The sequence below is a fragment of the Hippocampus bargibanti genome, linkage group LG07 (genome assembly GCF_051943395.1).
Source record: "Hippocampus bargibanti isolate YZ-2025 linkage group LG07, ASM5194339v1, whole genome shotgun sequence".
Lineage (NCBI taxonomy): Eukaryota > Metazoa > Chordata > Actinopteri > Syngnathiformes > Syngnathidae > Hippocampus > Hippocampus bargibanti.
Window position 1 is genome coordinate 10,492,990 of NC_142740.1, and position 13,830 is coordinate 10,506,819.

A 13,830-nucleotide genomic window follows, 5' to 3' on the forward strand; every position below is an offset into this window, starting at 1 on the left:
TGAGCGAGTTGCTTGTTCTGTAGCCACAAAGGGACATATGTCTTCTTGTGCCGGTCCCAAGCCCGGATAAATACAGAGGGTTGTGTCAGGAAGGGCATCCGACGTAAAAGCTTGGCCAAAACAAACATGCGGATCAAACCTCTAAAGATGGAGGACACTGATTTGCTGTGGCGACCCCTTGAAGGGAAAAGCCGAAAGGAAAAGAAGAAGATTTGTTTATTTTTGACAAGGTCCTGTACCTCAGTGTTCCCCCACCTCCGGGCCGTGGACCGGTCCGTGAGTTATTTGGTACTGGGCCACAGATTAATACATAACTTTCATCACTTCTGTTTTCTTCATTTCAAAACCAGTTTCATTCATTTTGGAATCTGAATCTTATTTTGAAAAATTACCAAATTGTCATTCTTCAATATGTCACTCTTAATGCAGCTCAATGGTTGCTTCTCTTGACAGGTTACATCTAAAATGAAACCCAAGAGCTGCATAATATGCGCGATGTTGAGTCGTAGTTTTCATGCGCTTTGTATTCGCAGTAGTATAGCTTTGAAAGTATGTTTAAATGTTACCACACTGAATCTAAGAAGCGTTTTGTGTGGCCAAATAGGACGTTCCTCGATTCATGATTCCTGTTTTTTAATCAGTTTAGATAATACTACGGTTTTCATGCAAGTCATATCATATTATTATGTTGTATTTATCTGTCATACCTTAAACCGGACTTTAAAGGACAACCGACACCCTCAGACAAGTTGTGTCCATAATTTGTAAACTCACTTCAAATGACTTCTACTGAGCGTATTTTGCAAAGATTCCACCGTATATAGCTATATTTTACGTTTTAAGACTCGCACTGAATATTCAGGAAGTCTTGTTTTTGAGTTGGTGACGATTCCTGACATCACGTCACGAAGGGAACGCCCCTGACCGAGAAAGCGACACACAATGCATTTTGCGGTACTTTGTTTGGTCTGAAAACTTCGTATTGTTCCGTGTTGATGGCAAAATTAGAAGGAAAACACATAAATCATGCGATGGTGAATTGTTGTGTTGCACCAAGACAACTATTTGATATTCGCTCACACAACTTCCCAGCAGACAAATCAGCCCATTTCCAACGGAGCTTGGGCGCCATCTTCTGCATTATCTGGGTGGTACACATCAGTCCTGATGCCTCAAAATGACCCGGAAGAACAGTAACAAGAAAGCATCTTCTCCAAATCTGAAGCCATTGTTTTTATTCTTGAGCAAGGCAAGACGTCTTGGCGTGACGTCATGAACTGGGGCCGGGACTTTCTGAAAATGCCCAATTCGCAGCTAAATTTTTTTGCAGTTTTAGCACACTTTAAGTCATTTTTATTGGTGTTTGACAAAAAATATCAGCCTGCATATTTTGGGTATTTTAGATGCTATATATTTTTTTTTTGCTGTATATATTTTTCTGATGTCAGTTAGGACACAAAAACATTGTGTCGGTTGTCCGTTAAGGTGTGACTGAATACACTGGATATCTCCAACCCTGAATACTGTATATTGTCAGAGGGAGAAAAAGGTAGGGGGCGCTGCTAGAACTGGTGAAAACTACATTCTAAAGCCATCAAAATGGATGCCATTAAAAGTCCAACGTTGATGTTGAATTGATGTTTTGGAAAATTACTTGAACTGCACTTTTTTTTAATTCAGGGAAAGATTAGCTGGCAAATAATTTCCACTTTATATTTTTTTGCCCCAACACATGAATAAAAATGCTATTTTCTGTAATACCGTACAATAGCTATCTGGCTGGCTGGCTAGCTATCTAGCTGGCTAGCTATTAGCTATATATTGGCTTGCTAGCTAGCTTTCTATCTATTTGTCTTACTATCTTACTAACTCAAATAGGAACAGAATCAGAATCAGGAAACAAAGGTTTTCTGATTCTGATTCTGATTTTGATTCTGATCCTATTTGAGTTACTTCCGGGTTTAGTGAATGGTGGCGTGTGTGGCTGCTGCTGCTCACCCACAGAAAAACTTGTGACCTGTGACTGTCAAGTGATCTTGAGAGTTTTGAAAGGCACTTATATATTATTATGTCATCTCCTCTCATCTCATCTCATTTTTCGTACCGCTTATTCCTCATTAGGGTCGCGGTGGTTAGCACACCGGCTTCACAGTGCAGAGGTCGCCGGTTCGCGTCCCGGTCCGGCCTCCCTGTGTGGAGTTTGCATGTTCTCCCCGGACCCGCGTGGGTTTTCTCCGGGTCCTCCGGTTTCCTCCCACACTCCAAAAACATGCATGGCAGGCAGATTGACCACTCCAAATTGTCCCTAGGTGTGAGTGTGAGAGCAACTGTTGTATGTCTTTGTGTGCCCTGCGATTGGCTGGCAACCAATTCTGGGTGTCACCCGCCTCGTGACAGCTGAGATAGGCTTCAGTGCCCCCCGTGACCCTAATGAGGAATATGTGGTACGGAAAATGGATGGATGGATGAACATGATGGTAACTTCTCATAACATCCCTGATGTGAGTAACCTATTTATAAACATAGAGGAGTATTTACAAAGAGTATTAACAAAGGTAAAAACAGGACACCAGATGGAGCATGAAAAGCAAAATGAGGAGTGGTATTGACACATGGTGACAAGTCTGACTCCAATGTTTATGTTGCCCTGTGTCTGATGGAATGCACTAAATTGTTCACATTAAAAAGGGGATGGAAGCACAGTTCCAGTGTTGTGTTTCAACACATGTCGGTCAAATCTGACTACAGTCATTGCCAATTTACTCTAATGCTGAATTTCACTTGTGACCGTGACATCATTTGTTGGAGTTTTTGTTGGAGTTTTCAATAGCAACATTTTCACCTTGCTATTCCTCCTCCTTCTATATCAGACCCGATGTGAAATCCAGTCTTTTATTTTCTAATCCTCTTATCCTCATAAGGGCCGCGTGTGTTTTGGAGCCTATCCCAGCGGTCTTTAGGAAGTTGGCGGGGTGTACTTTGAACTGAGTGCCAGCCAATAACAGACCATCAACATTAGAGTCGTATAAGTAAAAATTCACCCTGGCATTGTTTTGAATGTGCATCTGTTCAGAGTGGCTAAGTGTGCAACTCTCTCCATAAATTCTGAATGAAGTACAGTGATACCTTGGCTTACGAACTTAATTGGTTCCCAGAAAGCGTGTGTAAGGCGAAAAGTGTGTTTTCCAAACATAAATTTCCAATAGAAAACCATTAAAATGAGAATAATCTGTTCCCCGGTCCCCATAAAATAATTTTCAACTAAATACGCCTTACAACTACACACAATATACCATATTTTATGTATAATAAATGTGTTATGGTATTGTAATTAAAGAAATAAACTGTACTGTATGATAAAGTCATTTTATTTACCTTTGAGATGGTCATTGATGGATTGAGGAATGGATAGCTTTTTCCATAAAGTCTCTCAAGGAGCTCTGGGTTGTACATCTTAGAAGTTGTGATATTGCAACAGCAACAGATGCAGGCAGACACACGATAAATGTCATTAATAGCTGGTTCCCTTGCTTGTCTTTTCTTTTCAAATTGTACAGATGGCTTGTGCAGGTTATTTGTGGAGCCAGATTGATGGGGAATTTTAACCAGTCTAACTAATAAAGTTGAAACAAGTCCAAATTTCACTGTGTTTTCTATCCATGTTCTCACCTTTTCACTTTTATTTTTTGTTTCAAGCTCTGTTGTCTCCCTTTCGTGTGTGTGTGTGTGTGTGTGTGTGTTTATGCACCCCCCCGCCCCCCTCCTAACCCCCCTCCCCGCACATTGCTGCGTGTGTCCTGCTGCGTGTGCCCCTTCCCTCCTCTACCACGGATCTTGACCAATCACGTGCGGCCTTAACCGAAGATTGGGGGCAGGGAATAGAGGAAAACAAAAGCCGGCTGCCATTTTCAGCTCCTTGTTAAGAGCTCCAAGAACCGGCTTGTTCGCGAACGACACATCACTCATCGTGGCACTCCGTGTGTTTCCCGAAAAATAGTTCGTATGCCGAGATTATATTCTCACGAATTTAACGCTCGTAAGGCGAAAGGTTCGTTAGCTAAAGCGTTTCTAAGCCGAGGTATCACTGTATATGTTCTTGTATCAACAGTATATTTTTCAACAGTTTCCACCTGGGCAATTAAAAAAGTCAACCTCTACTTCATGGAAATTCGCCCATCTCAGAGAGGATTGAACTGAATGTCCCGGTAAAATTGAGGGAATACCGTTTTACACTTTCTTAACATGTGATCTTTGGTTGAACAGGTCGGTTCAACCAATAATTTGCTGAATTCCGTGCACCATGTTGTCTCACCTTAAAGGCATCAGCGAGGATCTCTGCTCCTCTTTGATTGGTCCGTTTAGAGAGTCCAACAAAAAACTCTCGACCTGTCGAGATGAAAAGTGAAATATCAATAAGGCTCAAGAAAAAGTCATTTGTCACTTTTCAACACCTGTCAGTCAGTTAATTCTGCAGCACTTGAGCTCCTGTATTTTGTTTTTCTACTTCTTTCTTTCCTTTTCTCTTCCTTTCATATCTTTTCTGCTGTGAAATGTAAATTTCTCCACTGCGAGATGAATTAAGCTACATCCAATCCAATATATGTTGACTCTGGGTCCGCTGGTTCGGGCTTCACGGTGTTAAATGATGAGCAATCACTTGTTTGAATATAAAAATCAGCAGGAACCAAGGTGGTGAACAAAACGCACACTCACACACAAGTGGAGACACACGCACACAGGCACAAATGAATTCGAGTGAGAAAAATTCAAATAGCAATGTAATAGAGTTGATGGAAAGGTATCTAGGGCCCGATGAAGAATATGATTGCATCAGAGATCAAGGATGTTTCATTTACCTGTGAAAAGGACATCACCTCCATCCAATGTGGCATTCTCATCGATCATTTCCACTATGTTCATATTCAGATCCTTCAAGGCACCTTTCATGGCCTCTATCTGGATACATAAGGACAAAAAACAAAATCATCAACAACGCATATCAGAAATCAACTGAAACAGAAACTGAAAAATGCTCCACAAAAACTTATGTTATCTTCAGGGTAAATGGTATGTGGCTGTGTTAGCAAGCAACAAACAAGCTGACGAAAATACTTCTGAAAAGTCCTTTCTGTATTACTTTGCGGCACGGCATGTCGGTTCCTGTGAGAGCAGATGGTATGAAATATTTTTTGGGGTGATGACATCATTATAATGAGCCATGAAATTATGTCATTTTTTAAAATATGTTTTACAGATTATCTAGTGTTTATTCCAAATAAAACCACATTGGCTTGAATCTAGAAACACATTATCATGCCCTCACGTTATGAGTCATCCTTATTAATCTTTCTCTTTGGTATTTGTTGGAAAACGGATGACAAGAAAAGATTGATATTAGGATATATTATGAAATGCGTTCCTGAGATGGAAAAAGAGAAATGTCATTGTTTAGCTGTGTGTTCTCTACATGAACTCAAACCTTGAGGCGAGCAGGTCTTTTTTTGTCTGCTCCATGGCTGATCTGCTGCTTTGACCGCCCAATCTGATTTTACTATCCTAATTTGGGGGGTCCTTCATGAGTTGTTTCCAAGGCCAGGCATGTTAGTGTGCACATCAGTGTTTCCACAAGCCCTATCTCATTATGACCTAAGACTGTTCATTGTGCTTCTTGGCCAAGCCAATGTTCTGCTTCGGGAAGGCTGCAGCAGTATTTCATACAGGTAGACTGCCATGCACTTTCCAAATAACAATACACAAGTGAATATACACGTGTTTCCATGTAATAGCAAGTCATACATTTTCATAAGGGGAGGCATATCAGCAGTTGATCTCAGAAAATAATGATTTCTTGGTTTAAACATATTTGAAAAGGACACCCCCATTTCCCTGGTCTGCCCACCATTACCAGAAACTACCGTATCTCTGCCCTCTGCCCTACGAACTGGACGTTAGACGGCTCTTCAAGCAGCAGAAGATCAAGAAAGCTGCAGGACCTGACAGAGTGTCCTCCTGCCTGAGAGTCTGCGCTGACCAGCTGGCTCCGGTCTTCACACAAATCTTCAACAGATCCCTGGAGCAGTGTGAAGTCCCATCCTGCTTCAAACAGTCTATCGTCCCAGTTCCAAAGAAACCAGCACCCTCGGGATTAAACGACTATAGACCTGTCGCTCTGACGTCTGTGGTCATGAAGTCCTTTGAACGCCTCGTGCTGAACCACCTAAAGAACATCACCGGACCTCTGCTAGATCCTCTTCTGTTTGCCTACCGGGCAAACAGGTCAACATCGGACTGCACCACATCCTCGACCACCTTGACAACACAGGAACCTACGCAAGGATCCTGTTTGTGGACTACAGCTCTGCGTTCAATACCATCATCCCAGAACTCCTCATCCCCAAACTTCTCCAGCTTGGTGTGTCCCCCACGATCTGCCAGTGGACCCTCAGCTTCCTGACAGGACGGACACAACAGGTCAGACTGGGAAATATATCATCCACAACACGAACCACGAGCACTGGAGCCCCGCAGGGATGCGTCCTCTCTCCATTGCTCTTCTCTCTCTACACGAACGACTGCACCTCAACGCACCCAGCTGTCAAATTCATAAAGTTCGCAGACGACACCACGGTCATTGGTCTCATCAAACACGGCGACGAGTCTGCGTACCGACAACAAGTGGAGCAGCTGGAGCTCTGGTGCAGCCGTCACAACCTGGAGCTGAACACGCTCAAGACAGGTGAGATGATCGTGGACTTCAGGAAACATCCATCACCACAGCTACCCCTCACACTATCCAACTGCCTGATGTCAACTGTTGAGACCTTCAAGTTCCTGGGAATCACAGTCTCCCAGGGAGGTCAACACCAACTCTATCCTGAAAAAGGCCCAACAGAGAATGTACTTCCTGAGGCTGCTAAAGAAGCATGGCCTGCCACAGGAGGTGCTGCAACATTTCTACACGGCTGTCATCGAATCCATCCTGTGTTCTTCCATCACCGTTTGATTCGGGGCCACCACAAAAATGGACAAAATCCGACTTCAACGGACAGTTAGGACGGCGGAAAAAATCATTGGCACCGCCCTACCCACTCTCGAGGACTTGCACACTGCAAGAATCCAAACTAGGGCGCGGAAAATCCTACCGGGTCCTCCGCACCCTGCCCACCACCTTTTCCAGCTACTCCCCTCAGGCAGGCGCTACCGATCCATGCGCACCAAATCCAGCTTAAACAGCTTCTTCCCCCAAGCCATTAACTCTTTGAACTCTTTCAACAGTAGCCAAAATGGAACTGTATAGTGCCACTTAGCATTTTTTTTTTTTTTTGACGACGATACTAGTGCAGCGTGTTCTACCGGAAACAAATTCCTTGTGTGTTCTACATACTTGGCAATAAAGATGATTCTGATTCTGATTCTGATTCAGTTCATTTGTAGATGATGCATATTTCCCTTGGCCTGTAGTGGCACGAGTCATTGAAATCAATGGGTGTATTATTCGTATTGTAGGAAAGTACACACACCAAAATACCAGCCTGACTACAGAGAGGGTTCCTCTAGTTAAGCTGCCAGGCATTTCCCCTGACATCATTTGATGTGATAAGAGACAAAGGATTTTAGCCCCATGTTTACCTGACCACACTGTGAAACCAGAATTGTATCGCCATTATTTTCTGAATGTAGTCAAGGGCATTTGTCTCTCCACACAGGACCAGAAATCGAATTAGACATTTAGTGTCGAAAGAAAGAATTTGCCTTCCATCTATGATGTATTTTTAAAGAATACACTATTTATCATGAGTGATACCAAAGTATGACTGTCGTTCAGGTGCGGCAATAATAATAATAATAATAATAATAATAATAATACATTATATTTTAAGCGCCTTTCAAAGCTCTCAAGGACACTTTACAGTCACAGACAAGCATAGGTACTATAATAAATAAAATACAATCACAAAATAGAATACAATAAATAAAATACAATAGAAACAATAGAAGGTGCTACAGAGAAAATGCAATTTTAAATAGGTGTGTTTTGAGATGGGATTTGAAGGTCGGAAGAAAACCGATGTTACGAATGTTGGGAGTAATTGAGTTCCAGAGTTTGGGGGCAGAGCATCTTAAAGCTCTTGAGACGGGCAGGGGGTGAGGAGGTGAGGGCACACAGAGGTGGAGGGAGGAAGAGGTTCTGAGGGAACGAAGGGGAATAGAAATTTGAAGAAGGTCAGATAGGTATTGGGGGGCAAGGTAATACCATGACCGCTAACTACATTTAAATCCAGTCTTCTATTTTTTAGATCACTTAGCCTCATTGCGCTGATAAAACACATTTCCCATGTCTGAATCTGGAGGTTTCCAAATCGAGAAACTGTTTCGCATTCACACTGAAACGTTTAGCTTTTTCAGCAAGCACAGTTAATTTGCCACAGTTTTTTTGACATGTTTAGCACTGCTTCTTTAATATGTCTGTGTAAGCTCTCAGTCGCCAGCAAAATTTTAGTTCTCTGACAAAACTTCTCGGATGAGGAGCGAAACATCAAAGAAGGACAGATGTTGTCTGAAGAAACCTTTTCATCAATGCTTATTTCATACTTCCAAGGAGAAATCCCTTTTTGATACTTTCAATACTCCATTCTCAGATGTGTACTGTTTATTCCCTCTTCTTTTTTCTCTACTCCATTCAATTGACACATAAAGCTGTGATCTTCAATATGAGAAACATCCTCCCTGGGTGCCAACTCATTTTGCAGGCCACTCCCTGTCCCATTCGGTCTCATTTTTTCCTTCTTAGAGTTTTGCTAGGCAACACAAGGCAAGCCTGCACCCTGCTTTGAATGAGAAAGGCCCTTTAGGGCTTTTAAAATTCATTAACGTCTTTTCCAACAAGTTGGTTTGCAGCCACATTCCTGATGTTCTATCTCAATAGAAGGGAGAAAGAGACAACGGAACCAGCCTTTTCTTTGGGCTTTTTATGGAACCTTTCTATACTTTATTGCAGTGGGGGTCCGTGCATTTCACACCTAGGCCTTCAGTGAAGTCCTGCTTCGTCCGACTTGAACAAATATCCCTTGTAATACCATAATTTATGACACAATGGCTGGCGATATCATTTACAAAAGCACACGCACGCAGTACTGGGCGTGGCATCACCTTAATCGTCTACAACACAGGCTATTTTCCGGAGCAATTACACATCAATAAATCTGCATCAGCAATTAGAACTTGTCACTATATGTGATACTGCAAACACTTAAAAATAAAAGGACATTTAAAATCATTTGTCCACAAAGTTTTATGAAGTCCACCTTCTTTAACAAGATTTTACGCTAAATTACAAAATGTCAGTTTAATATAAGAAAAACAAGACGTTCACAAAACTAACTATTTGTTGAAAATAAAAGTGAACAAATCTTTTTCATTTGTTCTTGAGAATAGGCTTACCTACATGCGACAGCGAGTTGTCCTCTCCTTCAGCCATTGTGGGTTAAAAAAGCGAGTAGATATACATGGTTTTTCTGCTAAAGTTTCCGGGTCTGATCTATTGTCAGCTTGGTTGATTTGCATAGGGCTGAGGTAAAGTGAGTATCCAATCACAGGACGCGTACGTCATGTTCAACGCGAGGCCCTCTAGCTGGCCTTACTGTGCCAACTCGTGATCTGATTGGCTGTCGCAACTGTATATCAACTACATGTGCCCGTTCATGTAAAGCGCACAGCCCTCACTGTTGATTCTGAAGGCGTCGGTCAGATTTCATACAGCCTGGCGACACAAACTAGCTGAATTCTAATTGGATTAAAAACTCTGACCTAAAACTACAATACTGAAAGGAGCATAACCAAATGGATATAATATAACATCAAGAAAACAATATGTAGAATAATTATATATATATTTAGAAAAAAATACTTTTTTAATGAAATTGACTTTTATTATAATTATGATAATGATAATGATGTCTGATTATGTTAGGCCAGCAGAGAAGGCCTTGCTGGCCCTGACGGCCCACCACTGCTTTATTGTTCTTCTGGTAACTTAGGATTTCATTCATTATTCCGATTTTGTACAAATTTGTACAGATGACGGCTGAAGAAACCTTCTCATCGATTATTCCGATTTATCCTCACAAGGTTTACATTGGGTGCTGTAGCCTATCTCACAATTTAAGCCGGTTGCCGGCCAATCGTGGGGTACATAGAGACAAACAAGCATGCACATTAACAATCACACTCAGTCTTTGTGGAATGAATATATATGTTCCACACATTAACTGAGAACATTTCAGTGATATAATGGGCTAGATTTTTTGTTTAGAAATGTGATTTGGATTTAAATATGCTCTATAAATTGGAATCACTTTATAATTGCATCTGTCTACTCAAAATCATGTAAGGAACAGGCTGAAAGTACTTGTTTTGTCAGGGTTAAGACAAAACACGGGGCTTCTTATACAGCAAACTAAATCTGCGATGCCAACTTCTCAATGAGTAGCACGTAAAAGCAGACTCTCCATTGCATGCCCTTGGCGAACTCAAAACAATCCTTGGTGTGTGTAGTAGGAAGATACCTGTGGTGAACAAATCATCACACCCTTCCATCACGCAACACTCCCACCTTGGTTCACATCATTACATAAATGTTGAGAAGTAGGTCGAAATTAAGTCAAATCCAGTTAACAGTTGCAGGACCGGAGACCCTTGCACCACATCAACCACAAGGAGTTGGCAGCCGGCTTTACTCAAAGACACTCTACACTACACTCTGACGAAGGCGGAAGTAGACGCTGAAACATGTCAGGTATTTGAACACCGACAATACAATGTCTTTAAGATGAGAATCTGTTTTAAATTAGATATCAAGTAGACAGGATGAACTTAATGCAACTTTTACTCAAAGCCATTTACGCCAAACACACAGTACTCTCCGACTACGGTGATACCTCAGCTTATGAACTTAATTGGTTCCCACAAAGTGTATGTAAGGCGAAAAGTTTGTCTGCCGAACATTTATTTCCCATAAGAAACCATTAAAAAATGGAATAATCCGTTCTCAGGTCCCCATACAACATAATTTTCTACTAAATAAGACTTAAAACTACAGAAAATATAACTTATTTTATGTATAATCAATGTAGTATTCTATTGGAATTTCTATTGGAAGAAATAAACCTTACTATATAATAAAGTTGTTTTATTTACCATTGATGTAGTTGCCTCTTGATTATATCCGAGTGAAGTTGCTGTGCTTTCTCTGCGATAATACCCTCACTCACTGTCCCCCCTGCTAGCTGCTTTTCATTAATCCAAATCAGCAGAACTCTCTCTCTCTCAAACTCTTCTATTGCCTGAGACCGTTGCTTAGACAGCACAGAAACACCCTTAGCCACACGTAGCAATAGTCGACTTAGCAGACTGGTACTGGGACGCTGAGTCACACGAATGCACGCCCTGTTCGTGTTTTTCGATGATCTCCTTCTTCTGCTCGACCGTAATTTTCTTTACGTGGCGCTGTGTGCTTTGGTTCATCCGCCGAAAACTAGTTTATATGCCAAGATTATCGGCTCGCAAATTTAATGTTCGTAAGGCCAAAGGTTCGTTAGCTAAAACGTTCGTAAAACGAGGTATTACTGTACTTTCATTTAGAACTCATGGGACACAAAGTCTGCAAAGAGCAATTTTCAAGAGTGTCCCTTGGACACATCTCAAAGAAGTATCTGCGAGAAAGTAGCATTGGCAACAATTGAAAGCTTTATACTAGATTTTTTTTTGATAATTGCAAATTCCGGATTACAAAATTACTATGGACAGGAAATAATGAAAGAGTGTTTAAATTGACAAAACTCACTAAAATTACTAAATATACTAAAATTGTGTATATTTAGGACAGGGCAGATCCAAGCAGGGTTGCGTGAAACAAGTTACTTTCCCGTCTTCTTGATTTTACAAGAGACTTACTTATTTCATCACTGGATTTGAACAGTAAGTCAAAGTCAAAATAAAGTCAAAGTCAGCTTTATTGTCAAATATGCGAATATGCTTGACATATAGCACAGATGAAATTACTGGCCTTTCGGACCCAGCGTGAAAGGCACTTATAATGACTGTGAATAAACACGAAAACGCCAATTTAACGGGATAGAGAGGAGCCGCTGCGTGTTCACGCGCAGCCATCTTGGGAAAAAAAACAAAAGTAACTAATATTGAAGTTTTTTCATTAAGGATTCAGCAGCGATCATGCTTTTGGTCTTTCAGTTTCCTTCAAAACAATGACTTCATTTTTGAGCACATCCATTTTGCTCTAAAAATGAGGGGAAATATATGCAGTATGAACATGCTGGCAGACATCTCTGTTCACTACAGACTTTTCAACCGCTTTAATTTAAGAAAAGTTAAGAAAAAAGCGTTGCGTTACTGTCACATGCTTGAGGGCACATTTGCCAGGGACAGTTTTTGGGAGCACATGTGGTCGTGTTAGAGGACTAAATGAATGGAAAATGGAAGGCCTGACAACTGTCACAAGAATTTATTTTCCTCATCACCGGTCAGGCGTTCCGAGCGCTGTGGTTAACCAATGCTTATGACCCTTACGGAATGAATACTTGGCACCCTTCTCACATGTCGCAGAGATAATTCAAATGAGACTATGGGAAGGAATTCCCATTGTGTTTGTATCAGATCTGCCAATTGAGGCCTTTCCAAACCAAAGCAAAAATACCCAACCCTCCCACCTATCAAAGTTGTTTCCACATTCGTGAGCTCCAGTGTGTGCGGAGAAGAAAATGTCTCATTAAACATACCAATAAAGGATGGTTTGAAAAGATGTGTCTTGAAGCAGGACCTACCATATGCAGAAACGAACGGGTTTCTTTGTTTGCGTTCAGTGAAACTTCAGGAAGGTTTCAATAACGGAAGGAAAAAAATTGATCAACAGCGAGAAAATAAAAACTGATCAAGATTCATCTCTCGTTGAAGGCTTCCGTTTTGATTATATTCTTCGGGCACAAGGGTTCCCTTTATTGAGTATTGTCGTTTGTTGAAAGAGGAACTTTACAGGTTGTCAAGAAACAAAACAAAGTACATGTACAGTGTTACCTTGACTTACGAACTTAATCGGTTCCCAGAAAGTGTGTGTAAGGAAAAAAGTGTGTATTCCAGACATCAATTTCCCATAGGAAACCATTATAGTGAGAATAATCCGTACCCAGGTCTCCATAAAATAAAATTTTCAACTAAATAAGCCTTAAAACTACACACAATATACTTTATTCTATGTATAATAAATGTGCTGTTGTATTGTAATTAGATAAATAAACTGTACTGTATGATAAATTCGTTTTATTTACCTTTGTGATGGTCGTTGATGGCTTGATGGAATGGATAGCTTTTTGCATAAGTGTCTCAAGGAGCTCTGGGTTGTACATCTTAGAAGTTGTGATATTGCAACAGCAACAGATGCAGGCAGATACAATAGAAACTTCATTAATAGCTGGTTCCCTTGCTTGTATGTTCTCTTCAAATTGTACAGATGGCTTGTGCGGGTTATTTGTGGAGCCTGATTGATGGGATATTTTAATCTTGTAGTCTACACTCTGCCTTTGAACTATCAACAAAGTTGAAACGAGTCCAAATTTCCAAGTTTTCTATTCATTTTCTCACCATTTCACTTTTGTATATTGTTTTTTTTTCACTTTTTTTGTTTCAAGCTCTGTCGTCTCCCTTTTGTGTGTGTGTGTTTCTGTTTTTGTACCCACCCCCCTCCACCCCCCAGCCCCCGTTCACTGCTGCACGTGTCCTCTCCCTCCTCTACCATGGATCTTGACCAATCACATGCGG

At 41.1% G+C, this 13,830-nt stretch overlaps 1 protein-coding gene across 2 annotated transcripts in view; it reads right to left on the reverse strand.

Annotated features, from left to right (window-relative positions):
• Positions 1–13,830, reverse strand: part of ddah1 (dimethylarginine dimethylaminohydrolase 1) — a 98,664-nt gene that overhangs the window by 23,880 nt on the left and 60,954 nt on the right. For both annotated transcript variants that reach the window (XM_089001840.1, XM_089001841.1), the window contains exons 2-3: positions 4,857–4,956; positions 4,313–4,386 (exon numbers count right to left, since the gene is read on the reverse strand). In XM_089001840.1, coding sequence (XP_088857966.1) covers positions 4,313–4,386; positions 4,857–4,956 — 174 coding nt within the window. The remainder of the gene's footprint in view (positions 1–4,312; positions 4,387–4,856; positions 4,957–13,830) is intronic.